Source organism: Stegostoma tigrinum, unplaced genomic scaffold (assembly GCF_030684315.1).
Source record: "Stegostoma tigrinum isolate sSteTig4 unplaced genomic scaffold, sSteTig4.hap1 scaffold_483, whole genome shotgun sequence".
Lineage (NCBI taxonomy): Eukaryota > Metazoa > Chordata > Chondrichthyes > Orectolobiformes > Stegostomatidae > Stegostoma > Stegostoma tigrinum.
In genome coordinates, this window is record NW_026728412.1 from 44566 (window position 1) to 61695 (window position 17130).

The following is a 17130-nucleotide window of genomic DNA, read 5'->3' on the forward strand; positions in this document are numbered from 1 at the left end:
AGAGAGAGAGAGAACGCGCGAGAGAGAGAGAGAGAGAGAACGTGCGAGAGAGAGAGAGAGAGAGAGAGCGCGAGAGAGAGAGAGAGAGCGCGCGAGATAGAGAAGTGCGTGCGCGCGAGAGAGAGAGAGAGCGCGCGCGAGAGAGAAAGAGAGCGCGCGAGAGAGAAAGAGAGCACGCGAGAGAGAAAGAGAGCACGCGAGAGAGCGAAAGAACGCGCGCGCGCGAGCGAGAGAGAACGCGCCGCGCTGCGAGCGAGAGAGAGAGAGAGAGCGAGAGAGAGAGAGAGAGAGAGAGCGCGTGTGAGAGAGCGAGAGAGAGAGAGAGAGAGAGAGAGCGCGCGTGAGAGAGCGAGAGAGAGAGCGCTGCGAGAGAGAGAGAGAGAGAGAACGCGCGAGAGAGAGAGAGAACGCGCGAGAGAGAGAGAGAACGCGCGAGAGAGAGAGAGAGCGTAAGAGAGAGAGCGCGTAAGAGAGAGAGTGGCGCGCGCGCGTGTGTGAGATAGAGTGTGAGAGAGAGAATATGTGCGGGCGCGCGAGAACGTGTGCATGTGTGTCTGCGCACGAGTGCATATATTTGCGCGGGTGTGCACAAGTGTAATAGCGTGCACATGTGCTTGAGGTTTCGTGCATGTGTGTTTACGTGCAAGCGTGCGCGCATCTGAGTGAGTGTAAACGTATGACTCTATTGTGCGAAGGAGAGAATTACCAGAGACAGGGCGAGACGGAGAGAGGGCTCGCGGGCGAGAGAGAGAGAGAGAGAAAACGTGCGAGCGCCGGGCGAGAGAGTGAGAGAGAGAGAACGCGTGCGGGCGAGAGTGAGAGAGAGCGCGGGCGGGCGAGAGTGACAGAGAGCCCGGGCGGGGCGAGAGTGAGAGAGAGCCGCGGGCGGGCGAGAGTGAGAGAGGAGCGCGGGCTGGGCGAGAGTGAGAGCGCGGGCGGGCGAGAAGTGAGAGAGAGCGCGCGCGGGCGAGAGTGAGAGAGAGCGCGCGCGGGCGGGTGAGAGTGAGAGAGCGCGCGCGCGGGCGGGCGAGAGTGAGAGAGCGCGCGCGCGGGCGGGCGAGAGTGAGAGAGCGCGCGCCGCGGGGCGGGCGAGAGTGAGAGAGCGCGCGCGCGGGCGGGCGAGAGGTGAGAGAGCGCGCAGCGGGCGGGGCGAGAGTGAGAGAGCGCGCGCGCGGGCGGGCGAGAGTGAGAGAGCGCGCGGGCGGGGCGAGAGTGAGAGAGCGCGCTGCGCGGGCGGGCGAGAGTGAGAGAGCGCGGCGCGCGGGCGGCGGGAGAGAGTGAGAGAGCGCGCGGCAGCGGGCGGGCGAGAGTGAGAGCGCGCAGCGCGCGGGCGGCGGAGAGAGAGCGCGCGCGTGCGGAGCGGGCGAGAGAGAGAGAGAGCGCGGCGCTGGGCGGGCGAGAGAGAGAGAGCGCGCGCGGGCGGGCGGGCGAGAGAGAGAGCGCGCGCGGGCGGGCGAGAGAGAGAGCGCGCGCGGGCGGGGCGGGCGAGACAGAGAGCGCGCGCGGGGCGGGCGGGCGAGAGAGAGAGCTGTGCGCGGGCGGGGCGGGCGAGAGAGAGAGCGCAGCGCGGGCGGGCGAGAGAGAGAGAGAGAGCGCGGGCGGGCGGGCGGGCGAGCGAGACGGCGGGGCGAGAGCGAGGCGCGGCGGGCGGGCGAGAGCGAGAGAGAGCGCGCGCGGGCGGGCGAGAGCGAGAGAGAGCGCGCGCGGGCGGGCGAGAGCGAGAGAGAGCGCGCGCGGGCGGGCGAGAGCGAGAGAGAGCGCGCGCGGGCGGGCGAGAGCGAGAGAGAGCGCGCGCGGGGCGAGAGCGAGAGAGAGCGCGCGCGGGCGGGCGAGAGCGAGAGAGAGCGCGCGCGGGCGGGCGAGAGCGACAGAGAGCGCGCGCGCGGGCGGGCGAGAGCGACAGAGAGCGCGCTGCGGGCGGGGGCGAGCGCGAGAGAGAGCGCGCGCGGGCGGGCGAGCGCGAGAGAGAGCGCGCGCGGGCGGGCGAGCGCGAGAGAGAGCGCGCGCGGGCGGGGCGAGAGTGAGAGAGCGCGCGCGCGGGCGGGCGAGAGCGAGAGAGAGCGCGCGCGGGCGGGAGTGAGCGAGAGAGAACGCGCGCGGGGCGGGCGAGAGCGAGAGTGAGCTCGCAGCGGCGGGCGGGCGAGAGCGAGAGAGAGCGCGCGCGGGCGGGGAGTGAGTGAGAGAGAGCGCGCTGCGAGAGAGAGAGAGAGCGCGCGCGGGCGGGAGTGAGTGAGAGAGAACGCGCGCGGGCGGGGCGGGCGAGAGAGAGAGAGATAATGCAAGGGCATGCGGGTGAGAGAGTGAGACAGAACGTGAACGTGAGAGAGAGAGAGAGAGAGAGACAGAAAACGAGTGCGTGCGGCGAGGAGAGAGCTGACACCGCATCCCCGCCCCCATCCCCCAAACACTCACTTGGACGGGGCGCGGCTCCAGCAACACTCCAGGACAGAGCGGCCTCCCCCCACGCCCCCAACTTTACCTTCCACCCTCGCGCGCGTCCCCCCCCCCCCCCCCCACCCCCAGATAGGCACAGCCGCAGCAGCGTCTACCATCTGCAAGATGCACCGCAGCGACTCACCGAGGCTCCTCCTCTGACCGACCGGCACCATCCGAACCCGACACGCCTCACCCCCACACCTCCCCCTACCTTCTCGCGGGGGTTGGGGTGGGGGAGTGGGGGGGGGTTGTAAGGTGCAAACGAACGCGCGGTGCTGTCTTACCTGAGCAGGTGACATTAGATTCATCCTCCCCATTGCCACAGTCATTATCACCATCACACAACCACCGAACGGGAATGCAGCGATTACTCTCACACTTGAACCGATCGGTTGGGCACGTGTGCTGGTCTGTTGGGGGGGTGGGGGGGGGCAAGAACGGGCCGCGGGTCAGAACGGGCAGCTCCTATCCGGACAGCACAGCCCCTCCCCGACTCCACCAAAAGCCCTTGCGACGGTCGCTCCCTCTCATCTGGTCCACGCGCCGCCGCGTCAGAAGCCCATTCGCGGCCCCCCCCCTACCCCCGAACCAGAAGTTCGTCTCCCCGATTCTCGAGACAGGCGTACGCCCCCACACAATCCCACCTCGCCACCCGCGCCCCCGCCCCCCCCCAACTCCCGTCCTCACTCTCTCTACGTGACCCACCACCCCCCTACCTGTCTCTCACTGCCCGTGGGAGGATGGGGGTAACACAGACAGGGCGACAGGAGCAGGAGCTGGCGGATTTGGGGAGGAGGCGGAGAGACGGGTGTGACAAGACAGGATGACGGGAGTCGGAGCTGATGGGCGTGGGGATGCGCGGAGATGGCAGAGATGGGGAGGGGGGGGGCGAAAAGGCTGACACAGACGGGAAGACAGGAGCGGAAGCTGGCAGATGTTGGGAGTGGGGAGGAGATGGACACAGGGTTGGGAAGAGGTGACCAGACAGAGAGACGGGAGTCGGGGGCTGACGGATGTGAGGAACGGGAAGAGGCGGAGACACAGAGAGGCAAGAGGCAGGGATGGCAGCGGGTGGGAGAGGGTGCAGTGAGAAGTAGTAGCAAGGGTCCAGGGGTAGGTGTCAGCTTTTGCTGGGAGCGAGGAACACCCATCAGATTTGCTACGGACTTTCCACCACCCATCGACGAACTTCAGTGCAACACCCCCCCCCAGCCCAGGGGAACCGTGGAGGGCACCCTACGGCAGATCTCTGGCAACTCATCGCTGTTGTCCAAGCAGTCATTATCACCGTCACATTTCCATCGATCCTGAATACACCGACCGTTCTTACACGCAAACTCGCCGAGCTGGCAGAGAGGAGGAGGGGTGTAGGCAGGATTGGCTGCAGGGAGAGCACAGGGACTAGTTTATAAAAGCAGGTACAAGAGCGGGTGCAAACTGGCACTCGCCCGGCCTCACATCACCAGTCCCACACTTGAGCACCGTGCACAGTTCCCCGCTCTCCGTATCCCTCTCCCTCGGTCAGACCCACACTCGGAGCACCGTGCACAGTTCCCCGGTCTCTGTATCCCCCCCCCTCCCTCGGTCAGACCCACACTCGGAGCACCGTGCACAGTTCCCCGGTCTCCGTATCTCCCCCCCTCGGTCAGACCCACACTCGGAGCACCGTGCACAGTTCCCCGGTCTCCGTATCCCCCTCCCTCGGTCAGACCCACACTCGGAAGCACCGTGCACAGTTCCCCGGTCTCTGTATCCACGCCCCACCCTCGGTCAGACCCACACTCGGAGCACCGTGCACAGTTCCCCGGTCTCCGTATCCCCCTCCCTCAGTCAGACCCACACTCGGAGCACCGTGCACAGTTCCCCGGTCTCCGTATCCCCCCCCTCGGTCAGACCCACACTCGGAGCACCGTGCACAGCTCCCCGGTCTCCGTATCCCTCTCCCTCGGTCAGACCCACACTCGGAGCACCGTGCACAGTTCCCCGGTCTCCGTATCCCCCCCCTCGGTCAGACCCACACTCGGAGCACCGTGCACAGTTCCCCCGGTCTCCGTATCCCCCCCCTCGGTCAGACCCACACTCGGAGCACCGTGCACAGTTCCCCGGTCTCCGTATCCCCCCCCTTGGTCAGACCCACACTCGGAGCACCGTGCACAGTTCCCCGGTCTCCGTATCCACGCCCCACCCCTCAGTCAGGACCCACACACGGATCACCGTGCACAGTTCCCCGGTCTCCGTATCCCCCCTCCCTCCTCGGTCAGACCCACACTCGGAGCACCGTGCACAGTTCCCCCGGTCTCCGTATCCCCCCCCCTCGGTCAGACCCACACTCGGAGCACCGTGCACAGTTCCCCGGTCTCCGTATCCCCCTCCCTCGGTCAGACCCACACTCGGAGCACCGTGCACAGTTCCCCGGTCTCCGTATCCCCGCTTCCTCTCGGACAGAGTGACCACCCTCACCCCTGCAGGTGACATTGTCTTTATCCAGAAGCTGGTCTTCTGCACAGGCGCAGGACCGGCCCACAGGAGTGGCCAGGCACAGACTGCTGCAGCCACCGTTGTTCACTCGGCAGGCATTGGTTCCTGGGGTGGGGGGCAAACAAAACACGCTTGTCACAGGCAAAACCTGCATCTGGTCTCTCTACGAAACCCCCCCAACCCCACCCGCACAACCCCTGGGTCGTTCTATTGCAAACAGATCATCCACACACCCCCATTCGCTTTATCGGTGTGTTACAGTGAGGGGTGCGGGGTGTATCGGTGTGTTACAGTGAGGGGTGCGGGGTATATCGGTGTGTTACAGTGAGGGGTGCGGGGTGTATCGGTGTGTTACAGTGAGGGGTGTGGGGTATATCGGTGTGTTACAGTGAGGGGTGTGGGGTATATCAGTGTGTTACAGTGAGGGGTGTGGGGTGTATCGGTGTGTTACAGTGAGGGGTGTGGGGTATATCGGTGTGTTACAGTGAGGGGTGTGGGGTGTATCGGTGTGTTACTGTGAGGGGTGTGGGGTGTATCGGTGTGTTACAGTGAGGGGTGTGGGGTGTATCGGTGTGTTACAGTGAGGGGTGTGGGGTATATCAGTGTGTTACAGTGAGGTGTGTGGGGTGTATCGGTGTGTTACAGTGAGGGGTGTGGGGTGTATCGGTGTGTTACTGTGAGGGGTGCGGGGTGTATCGGTGTGTTACAGTGAGGGGTGTCGGGTATATCGGTGTGTTACAGTGAGGGGTGTGGGGTATATCAGTGTGTTACAGTGAGGGGTGTGGGGTGTATCGGTGTGTTACAGTGAAGGGTGTGGGGTATATCGGTGTGTTACAGTGAGGGGTGTGGGGTGTATCGGTGTGTTACAGTGAGGGCTGTGGGGTGTATCGGTGTGTTACAGTGAGGGGTGTGGGGTGTATCGGTGTGTTACAGTGAAGGGTGTGGGGTGTATCGGTGTGTTACAGTGAGGGGTGCGGGGTATATCGGTGTGTTACAGTGAGGGGTGTGGGGTGTATCGGTGTGTTACAGTGAGGGGTGTGGGGTATATCGGTGTGATACAGTGAGGGGTGTGGGGTATATCGGTGTGATACAGTGAGGGGAGTGGGGTCTATCGGTGTGTTACAGTGAGGGGTGTGGGGTATATCGGTGTGTTATAGTGAGGGGTGTGGGGTGTATCGGTGTGTTACAGTGAGGGGTGTGGGGTGTATCGGTGTGTTACAGTGGGGGGTGTGGGGTATATCGGTGTGTTACAGTGAGGGGTGTGGGGTGTATCGGTGTGTTACAGTGAGGGGTGTGGGGTATATCGGTGTGTTACAGTGAGGGGTGTGGGGTATATCGGTGTGTTACAGTGAGGGGTGTGGGGTATATCAGGGTGTTACAGTGAGGGGTGCGGGGTATATCGGTGTGTTACAGTGAGGGGTGTGGGGGTGTATCGGTGTGTTACAGTGAGGGGTGTGGGGTGTATCGGTGTGTTACAGTGAGGGGTGCGGGGTATATCGGTGTGTTACAGTGAGGGGTGCGGGGTATATCGGTGTGTTAGTGAGGGGTGTGGGGTATATTGGGCAGTGTTTCCTGTGTGTTACAGTGAGGGGTGTGCGGTGTATTGGGCAGTGTTTCCTGTGTGTTACAGTGAGGGGTGTGCGGTGTATTGGGCAGTGTTTCCTGTGTGTTACAGTGAGGGGTGTGCGGTGTATTGGACAGTGTTTCCTGTGTGTTACAGTGAGGGGTGTGCGGTGTATTGGGGAGTGTTTCCTGTGTGTTACAGTGAGGGGTGTGCGGTGTATTGGTCAGTGTTTCCTGTATGTTACAGTGAGGGGTGTGGGGTGTATTGGGCAGTGTTCCCTGTGTGTTACAGTGAGGGGTGTGCGGTGTATTGGGCAGTGTTTCCTGTGTGTTACAGTGAGGGGTGTGCGGTGTATTGGGCAGTGTTTCCTGTATGTTACAGTGAGGGGTGTGGGGTGTATTGGGCAGTATTCCCTGTGTGTTACAGTGAGGGGCGTGGGGTGTATTGGGGAGTGTTTCCTGTGAGTTACAGTGAGGGGCGCGGGGTGTATTGGGGAGTGTTTCCTGTGTGTTACAGTGAGGGGTGTGGGGTGTCTTGGGCAGTGTTTCCTGTATGTTACAGTGAGGGGCGTGGGGTGTATTGGGCAGTGTTTCCTGTGTGTTACAGTGAGGGGCGTGGGGTGTATTGGGGAGTGTTTCCTGTGAGTTACAGTGAGGGGCGCGGGGTGTATTGGGGAGTGTTTCCTGTGTGTTACAGTGAGGGGTGTGGGGTGTCTTGGGCAGTGTTTCCTGTATGTTACAGTGAGGGGCGTGGGGTGTATTGGGCAGTGTTTCCTGTGCGTTACAGTGAGGGGCGTGGGGTGTATTGGGCAGTGTTTCCTGTGCGTTACAGTGAGGGGCGCGGGGTGTATTGGGGAGCGTTTCCTGTGTGTTACAGTGAGGGGCGCGGGGTGTATTGGGCAGTGTTTCCTGTGAGTTAGTGAGGGGCGCGGTGTGTATTGGGCAGTGTTTCCTGTGAGTTACAGTGAGGGGCGCGGGGTGTATTGGGCAGTGTTTCCTGTGCGTTACAGTGAGGGGCGCGGGGTGTATTGGGCAGTGTTTCCTGTGCGTTACAGTGAGGGGCGTGGGGTGTATCAGTGTGTTACAGTGAGGGGCGTGGGGTGTATCAGTGTGTTACAGTGAGGAGTGTGGGGTGTATCGGTGTGCTACAGTGAGGGGTGTGGGGTACATCGGTGTGTTAGTGAGGGGTGTGGGGTATATTGGGCAGTGTTTCCTGTGTGTTACAGTGAGGGGTGTGCGGTGTATTGGGCAGTGTTTCCTGTGTGTTACAGTGAGGGGCGTGGGGTGTATTGGGGAGTGTTTCCTGTGAGTTACAGTGACGGGCGCGGGGTGTATTGGGGAGTGTTTCCTGTGCGTTACAGTGAGGGGCGCGGGGTGTATTGGGCAGTGTTTCCAGTGCGTTACAGTGAGGGGTGTGGGGTGTATTGGGCAGTGTTTCCAGTGCGTTACAGTGAGGGGTGTGGGGTGTATTGGGCAGTGTTTCCTGTGTGTTACAGTGAGGGGTGTGGGGTGTATTGGGCAGTGTTTCCTGTGCGTTACAGTGAGGGGCGTGGGGTGTATTGGGCAGTGTTTCCTGTGTGTTACAGTGAGGGGTGTGGGGTGTATTGGGCAGTGTTTCCTGTGTGTTACAGTGAGGGGTGTGGGGTGTATTGGGCAGTGTTTCCTGTGTGTTACAGTGAGGGGTGTGGGGTGTATTGGGCAGTGTTTCCTGTGTGAGTGAACGTCTTGAGGAAGTGGTGGGTGTGGGTACGGTTATAATGGAAAACATTTGGTTAAGCACACGGATAGGAAAGGTTTGAGGTGAGGTGGGGTAGGGGTTCATATGGGCCAGGAACAGGCAGGTGGGGCTAGTCAAGTTTGGGATGATGGTCGGCACGGACCGGATGGGCCGAAGGGCCTGTTCGGGTGCAGCAGGGCTCTCTGGCCGCTGTCTGAACGGATCTCCGATGCTGCAAGGGGTACGAGTCTCCGCAGCTCTCTCGCCGAGAGGATCTGAGGAGACTTTTACTGCACCAAACTCAACGACACTTCCTTCCCCAGAAGAAGTTCTGAGGAAGGGTCACCGGACCCGAAACGTTAACTCTGTTTTCTCCTCCACCGACGCCGCCAGACCCGCTTGAGCTTTTCTAGCAACTTCTGTTTTTGTTCCTGATTTACAGCGTCTGCAGCTCTTTCGGTTTTTAACACTCTCTTCAACAGCTGTTTTAAACTTTGGAAAGGGGTCTCTCGTCTTAAGAGCTGGTCCTTTCTCTGCTCCCCAGCTTCTGTCACACGAACACAGCTCTGCGCATTCTGTTCTCCGACCCTGATGTACTGATGCGGGGGACGAGCCCCCCCTGGTTAGCGCGCCGAACAGAACTATTCACTGTAATTCAGGACGTGCGATGCTCACAAATCCAACCAAATCACTGAGGGTCGGGGCCGAGGGGAGCGGGAGGGTCGGGGCGAATGAACAGTTGAGGCAGCAGAGAGGGGGAGCGGGGTGGGGTGGCGGGGGTCGCGCGTGTGTGTGAAGAGGTACAGAGAGAGGATATGGATCAGGGTTGCGGGGTGGGGGGGGGGGGTGCGCGGTTTTACCTTGCTGCTGCTGTGCGTCGTACATGCGGATCTCGAAGGTAGGGGGCCTCTCGCTTCGCAGCAGCGTCACAATTCTGGAGACCTGATCGAAACGATAGATGTTGCCGCTCCTGTACTCAGTCCAGAACAGGTAGTTACCGTAGTGTGTAAACCCGAAAGGGTGGCTGATCTCACCTCGTTCGTACACTGTCTACCTCCGGCAGAGGGTGGGGGGAGAGGGAGGGGGAGCGCGAGAGAGCGGGAGCGCGCGAGAGAGAGAGGAGGGGAGCGCGAGAGAGAGAGAGAGGGGAGCGCGAGAGAGAGAGAGAGGGAGCAACGAGAGAGACGAGAGAGGGAGCGCGAGAGAGAGAGAGAGGGGGGCGCGAGAGAGAGAGAGGGAGCGCGAGAGAGAGAGAGGGAGCGCGAGAGAGAGAGGGAGCGCAAGAGAGAGCGAGGGAGCGCAAGAGAGAGCGAGACACACACACGGGGGCATGGGGGTAGGGAGGAAGGGAGGAGATAGATCGACAGACGGATCGACAGAGAGCGGGGGCCGGGAAGACAGAGAGAGAGAGAGAGAGAGAGAGAGAAAGAAGGGAGAGAGTGACAGAGAAAGGAAAGGAAGAAAACGGAGAGGAAAACATTGTCACTAAACTGCCATCAAACAGTGCAAGAGAAAACACTAAGCATCGAACAAAATCCCCATAAACCCGAGGAACAAATTTCAACCCCCACCCCCTCAGGATCCTTCCCCCCGGGCAAATGGCTCTGAGCTCTATTAGAAGATATTCCTGACATGTTGGTCAACAGTGAAATGACCACAGCCTATTCCAGGCTCCAAAAGGGGAGCGATGGGAATCGGGAAGGGATAGTGATGGGAGCACAGATCACCGAGGGTCACTGTATCTGGGCATAAAGAGGGCGACCCTCCGACAGCACCGACCCTCCGACAGCGCCCGCTCCCTCCGCACTGACCCTCCAACAGCGCCCGCTCCCTCGGCCCTGACCCTCCGACAGCACTGACCCTCCGACAGCGCCCGCTCCCTCGGCCCTGACCCTCCGACAGCGCCCGCTCCCTCGGCCCTGACCCTCCGACAGTGGGGTCACTTACCCTGCGGTCTGTGCCATTAAGAAAGATCCGTTCTATTCGATCGTAGTAGGCCTCACACCAGTAGAGGATGTTGTTCTGGACGTCCAGGCTCAGGCCGTTAGGCCACAGGATGGTCTTTGAGGTGACGAAGATGCTTCGGTTGGTTCCATCCATCCAAGCCCTCTCGATCTTTCCCCTCCGCGTCTCCTTGGGATCCTCCTCCCAGTCCGTCCAATACAGCCACCTTCACCCCGCCCAGGGCAGGTGGGGCAAGTAATGGGGGAGGGGTGCAGAGGGCGGGGGTGGGTTGGTTTTGGGGGAGTGGGGTGGGAAACGGGGAGATGCAGGGATGGCGGGGAGCGGAGGAGGGCGTGAAAGAGAGGAGGGAAGGGAGAGGGATGGAGAAGTAGGGAGGGGGGGAGCAGGGGGAGTGAGGAGGTAGGGAGAGGGAGTGAGAATGGAGAGGGAGGAAGAGATGGGGCAGGAGGGGGTGAGAGGGAGGGAGGGATGAAAAGGTATGGGAGAGAAGGCACGGGAGGGTGGGAGGAAGCGGTACAGGGAGGGCGAGAAGGGCGGGCGAGAAGGGCGGGCGAGAAGGGCGGGCGAGAAGGGAGGGCGAGAAGGGCGGGCGAGAAGGGCGGGCGAGAAGGGCGGGCGAGAAGGGCGGGCGAGAGCGGAGGGCGAGAGCGGAGGGCGAGAGCGGAGGGCGAGAAGGGAGGGCGAGAAGGGAGGGCGAGAAGGGAGGGCGAGAAGGGAGGGCGAGAGCGAGAGAGCGAGAGAGAGATCAGCATTAACCCCACACAGTACCTAATGATGGCCTTTCTCAACACTCTGAGCCACATATAGAAACACATGGAGGCCATTCAGCCCTCTCCTCGAGCCTGTCACGGGGAACAGGAGGAGGCCATTCAGCCCCTTAACCCTCTGTTGAACCAGTCTACCTAAACGCAAGGTCTGAGGGGGTGTGATGTGAGACTGCACCAGAGACTTCAAACCAGAAGCTGGCGACCCCAGTGCAACATACTGACCAGAACGGAGTGGTTGGGAGAGGGGTGGGGTGGGGGGGGGGGCGGGCGTAGGAGGTTTGGAAGGGGCTGGTCATAGGTGGAGCAGCCTCGGCAAGTCACTGCAGCTCGTCTCATAGACGGTATGTCCAGCTGAGCTGTGTGTCAGGGGAGTGGGGGGGTGGGGTGAGAGGGGGTGATGAGGGGGGCTAGGGATGGTGGCGGTGGGGGGGGGGGGGGGTGGTGCTCAGTCCCCAGACGATGTCGAGCTTCTCGAGCGTTGTCAGAGCTGTGCCCCCGTCCAGGCGAGTCGGGGGGGGGGGGGGGGGGGCGGGTTGTGCTGTTTCCTCGCTGCCCGCCCAAGCCCCAAACCCTTACACTCCTGTCTTGTACGGGGCGGGGGGGAGTCACTCGCAGCAGGATTCCCAGCCTCTGGCCTGCTCGTTGTAGCCGCGGGATTGATATGGGGCTGGAGGAGGGGGTCCCAGTTCGGTTTCTGGTCACCCGTTAGACCCGCGCGCACCCCCTCCCCCCCCCCAACTTTCCTCCAACACATCCCTCCCGCTTACCCATGAAGAGGGTCCACCACGATAGCTCGGGGGTGGGTCATCTTGCCCTGAATGAGGGTCTTCCGGGTCTGCGACGCCTTCTCCAGGCGAGCGACGCTGATGGTCTTCTTAGGCCCATCGTCCGTCCAGTACAGATTGTTCGCCATCCAGTCGACTGCGATCCCCTCCACGTTGTTCAGGCCTACAGAGGGCGGGGGGGGGGGGGCGTGTAAGAGAGACAGTGGGAGACAGAGAGGCAGAGGGACGGAGCGGGGGGAGACAGAGAGGCAGGGGACGGGGGGGGAGAGACAGAGAGACGGAGCGGGGGGAGGCAGAGGGACGGAGCGGGGGGAGGCAGAGGGACGGAGCGGGGGGAGACAGAGGGACGGGGGGGAAGGGAGACGCAGACAAAATGTGGCGGGGGGAGCAAAGAGACAGAAATTGGGGGGTGTGGAAGAGAGACAGATGGGGGGTGAGAGAGAGAGAGAGAGAGAGAGAGAGAGAGGGAGAGAGAGAGAGAGAGAGAGGGAGAGAGAGAGAGAGAGGGAGAGAGAGAGAGAGAGAGAGAGAGAGAGAGAGAGAGGGAGAGAGAGAGAGAGGGAGAGAGGGGGAGAGAGAGAGAGAGAGAGAGAGAGGGAGAGGGAGAGAGAGAGAGAGAGAGAGAGAGAGAGAGGGAGAGGGAGAGGGAGAGGGAGAGAGAGGGGGAGGGAGAGAGAGAGAGGGGGAGGGAGAGAGAGAGAGCGGGAGGGAGGAGAGAGAGAGAGAGAGAAGAGAGACGAGAGAGAGAGAGAGCAGAGAGAGAGAGAGAGAGAGAGAGAGATCGGATGGGGAGTTTAGGGAGAGGGAGATAGTCGGTCGGGGGGGGGGGAGGAGAGAGGGAGGGGGAGCGGTGAAGGAGACGGCAGGGTAGGGAAGGGTATGAAAGAGGGGACAGCCCATGTAAATAAAAAGGCGACTTGCTGTGACCCCATGGCCCACCTCAGGTGAACGTAAAAATTTATTTTACTTCAGGGTCCACTGATCCTTCTTCAGAACTCCAGCAAGGCGGGGGGGGCTTCCTCTCTCCATGCTGCATTTGTCTGCGCGCGTACGTGTGTGGGTGTGTGCGCACACTCGTGTACACGTGTGTATATATGCGTGTGTACGTGTGTGCGTGAGCTTAAGAACCAGGAATGCTGTGACCTACCAGAGACTGTGCGAGTCCTCCAAACGAATAGACCTGCGTCTGGCCTGTCCATTACCCTCTAACCCCCTACCTCTACATGTATCGTTTCGGGGGCATCTTCCGTGCCACTCCTCTGGCAATTCAGTCACGCAGCACTAACACAGACCCTTCGGTCCAACTCGGCCGTGCTGACCCAGGCGCCCAAAACTAATCCAGTCCCCATTTGACAGCATTTGGCCCCCTATCCCCTTCCTGTCCATGCCCCCACGCATTTTAAATGTCACTGTACCAGCCCCCCACCCACTTCCTCTGGCAGCTCGTCCCACACACGCACCACCCTCTGTGTGAAAATGTTACCCCCCCCCCCGCCAACCCCCGGTCCCTTTTAAATCTTTCCCCTCTCAGCTTAAACCTATGCCCCCCTAGTTTTGGACTCCCGCCTCCCCCCCACACACTCTGGGGGAAAGACCGTGTCTATTCAACCTATCCATGCCCCTCTGTAAGGTCACGCCACGCCCCCCCCACCCCCCCCCCCCTCACCCCCACCCCTCAGCCTCTGACGCTCCGGGGAAAATAGCCCCCAAGCTCCTCCAACATGTCGGTAAATCTCTCCTGAACCCTTTCGAGTTTGACACCATCCGGCCTCTCTGATGAAGGGTCTAGGCCTGAAACGTCAGCTTTTGTGCTCCCGAGATGCTGCTTGGCCTGCTGTGTTCATCCAGCTCCACACTTCGATATCTCTGTCTCCGGCTTGCTGCAGCGTTCCAGCGAAGCCCAGCACAAGCTGGAAGGACATCACCTCATTTTCCGCTTGGGGACCCTGCAGCCCTCCATACTCAATATCGATAATTTTAGCGCCTGATCTCTCACATGTCCCAGCACTCCCCCCCAACCCCCGACAGCAGGCGTTCTTACCACACAGCCTGCCACTTACACACCCCCTGTTGTCAGTCACTAACAGTCCCCATTAACAACTTTTCACCCTCCCAGCCTGATCGTTAGCAGCTCCTCTGTCTGTCCAAGACAACAAAGTGTGAAGCTGGATGAACACGGCGGGCCAAGCAGCATCTCAGGAGCACAAAAGCTGATGTTTCAGGCCGAGACCCCTCTGTCCGTGCAACTGTCTTCCTCTCTCTTGGGCTCTGTCCTATCGTTCACTCCCTATTTTCTGCACCGACGTTTTCCCAGCCCCACAGACAGTAGGAACTGCTGGGAGAATCTGAGATAACAAGGTGCGGAGCTGGATGAACACAGCAGGCCCAGCAGCATCAGAGGAGCAGGGCAGGCTGACGCCTCGGATCAAGAGGAAGGACCCAGTCCCGAAACATCAGCCTTCCTGCTCCTCTGGTGTTGCCTGGCCGGCTGCATTCCTCCAGCTCCACACCGTGTTATCTCAGGGTCACAGGTACCGTCAGTTCGGAGGAAGGATCACTGTTAACTCTGGCTTCTTCCCTTCACAGACGCTGTCCAGACCTGCTGAGCTTTTCTGACAGCTTCTGTTCCTGCTGCTGGTCTGCAGCATCCGCAGTTCTTTGTGTTTTTAGTTTATTTTGTTGTTATCTGTTGCAGGCAGAAAAAAATAACACAGTCTCGAGGACAGTTTCTTCCCCGCTGTTATCAAACCTCGTTAGGGAACGTTAAGAGAATCCCTACAGTGTGGAAACAGGCCCTTCGGCCAGCAAGACCACGCTCTCAGGTTTCAAGTCTAACGCCGACCTTTCTGCTGGCACAGCCCAAGCTACGTCTATCGATCATTTGTGCGTCTGTGCGTTGACAATCCCCCCCCCCCGCGAGGACGAAAAGCTGTCTCACGGCGCCAGGGGACCCGGGTTCGATCCCACCCTCCGGCGGCTGTCCATGTGGAGTTTGCACATTCGCGTCCCCCCCCCCCCGCCCCCCCCCCCCCCCCCCCCCGCCCTCCAATGTCTGGGTGGGTTTCCCCAGGCTCTCCAGTTTCCTCCCACAGTCCAAAAGGTGTACAGCGCAGGGTGGGATTGGCTGTGGGAAATTGTCCCGTAGTGCCCAGGGATGTGCGGGTTAGGGTGGGATTGGCCGTGGGAAATTGTCCCGTAGTGCCCAGGGATGTGCGGGTTAGGGTGGGACTGGCCGTGGGAAATTGTCCCGTAGTGCCCAGGGATGTGCGGGTTAGGGTGGGATTGGCCGTGGGAAATTGTCCCGTAGTGCCCAGGGATGTGCGGGTTTGGGTGGGGATTGGCCGTGGGAAATTGTCCCGTAGTGCCCAGGGATGTGCAGGTTAGGGTGGGATTGGCCGTGGGAAATTGTCCCGTAGTGCCCAGGGATGTGCGGGTTAGGGTGGGATTGGCCGTGGGAAATTGTCCCATAGTGCCCGGGGATGTGCGGGTTAGGGTGGGACTGGCCGTGGGAAATTGTCCCGTGGAGCCCAGGGATGTGCGGGTTAGGGTGGGATTGTCCCGTGGAGCCCAGGGATGTGCAGGTTAGGGTGGGATTGCCGTGGGAAATTGTCCCGTAGTGCCCGGGGATGTGCAGGTTAGGGTGGGATTGGCCGTGGGAAATTGTCCCGTAGTGACCACGGATATGCAGGTTAGGGTGGGATTGGCCGTGGGAAATTGTCCCGTGGAGCCCAGGGATGTGCGGGTTAGGGTGGGATTGGCCGTGGGAAATTGTCCCGTGGAGCCAGGGATGTGCAGGTTGGGTGGGTTTTGTGGCGGGGGGGTGGGGGGTGCGGGTCGGGTGGGATGCTCCCAGCGTCGGTGTGGACTTGCTGGGCCGAAGGACCTGTTTCCACACTGTAGGGATTCTTAAATATAAAGAAACTTCTCACTGTACTGAGGCACGCGTGACAGTCATGGCACCAGGTCAAGACCACATGGCGTCCCGACCCCGAATGCTCACTGCTCTGACTGAACGAAGGCAGGAGGCTCTTCACCCTCCTGTCCCACCGCGCCTCTCGCGATTTTGCTAGGCCTCCATCCACTTCCCTCAGCACGTCCCATCCTCAACAAGGGAGCTGTGTCCGATTTCTGCCCAGAGTCGTCGGGGAGGGGGGGGAAGCATACACTTTGCTCATGCCCTCTGGTAAGGAGAACAAAAGCTTCCTAAAAGGGGGAGAAAATTATTCAGAAGTCTGAATGCAAAAAGATTTGGGAATTCTCTCAAGGTAACCTTGCAGGCTGAGGGAGTAGTTAGGAATGCAATGCTGACGTTTATTTTGGGAGGACTTGAATATAAAAGCACTGAGGCTCTGAAAGGCTGAGGTCAGGCCGGATTTGGGCCCCATAGCTCATCTCAGGAAGGGTGTACTGGCCCTGGAGCGGGTTCAGAGCAGGTTCATGAGAGCGGTCCCAGGATTGGAAGGTTAACATACGGAGAACATTTGAGGACTCTGGGGACTATATTCATTGGAGTTTAGAAGGATTGGTGGGGGGAGATCTAAATGAAACTTTCAGCATACTGAATGGCCTGGGCCAAGTGGATGTTGGGAAGATGTTTCCGTTGGTGTAAGTCTAGGATCGAGAGCCTTAAGAGTAAAGGTAAAGCCTTTGAGAGCGGAGATAAGAGGAAACTCCTTCAAGCCAGACAGCGGTGAATCTATGGGATTCACTGCCACAGAAGGCTGTGGGGAACAGGTCATTGTGTACATGAGAGACTGAGATAGATAGGTCCTCGATTGTCAAGGGGGATCAAGGGCTATAGGGTGAATGGGGTTGAGGGACTTATCAGCCACGGCTAAATGATGGAGCAGATTCGATGGGCCGAACGGCCTAATTTCTGCTCCTATGTCTTATGGGGAGAGAGTCAGGCCCCCGGGCTGAGGGCGCTGGCAACCACGGTCACCCATTCTAGCCGGAGCCACGCGTGGACTCACCTGATTTGAGGATGGTCTCGCGCTCTGTGCCGTCAATCTTCTGCCTCCAATGAGGTAGCTGGTGGTGTCGGCGAAGTAGATGTAGCCGGTCTCGGCGTGGAAGTCCAAGGCCCTGGGGTTGATGAGGTTCTCGATGGGAATCATGTACTCGTCTGGCACCTTCGCATTCATGTCCATCCCACGAATGATACCTGGGCGTCCTTTCCCATAGACCAGGAACAGCTCGTGGTCGGGCTCTAGAGCGGGGAAAGGGAGGGGGGGGGAGAGAGAGAGAGAGAGAGAGAGAGAGAGAGAGAGGGGGGGAGTGAGAGAGGGGGCGGGGGACAGAAAGGGGAGGGAGAGGGGGGTGCAGAAGGGACGACGAGGGAGTTGGAGACGGAGGAAGAAGGGGGTGGGGTGGAAAGAGGGGGAGGGGTGAGGGGAGAGGGAATGGGGAGTGAATAAGG

At 60.5% G+C, this 17130-nt stretch overlaps 1 protein-coding gene across 1 annotated transcript in view; it reads right to left on the reverse strand.

Annotated features, from left to right (window-relative positions):
- LOC125448217 (low-density lipoprotein receptor-related protein 1-like) overlaps window positions 1-16914 on the reverse strand; it is a gene marked incomplete at its 3' end in the record, with an annotated part of 45595 nt that extends 28681 nt beyond the window's left edge. Inside the window, exons 1-7 of the mRNA XM_059644061.1 lie at window positions 16685-16914; window positions 11694-11874; window positions 10142-10364; window positions 9055-9244; window positions 4897-5019; window positions 3677-3817; window positions 2721-2846 (exon numbers count right to left, since the gene is read on the reverse strand). Of these exons, the coding sequence (XP_059500044.1) occupies window positions 2721-2846; window positions 3677-3817; window positions 4897-5019; window positions 9055-9244; window positions 10142-10364; window positions 11694-11839 (949 nt within the window). The remainder of the gene's footprint in view (window positions 1-2720; window positions 2847-3676; window positions 3818-4896; window positions 5020-9054; window positions 9245-10141; window positions 10365-11693; window positions 11875-16684) is intronic.
- Window positions 16915-17130: the final 216 nt, after the last annotated feature.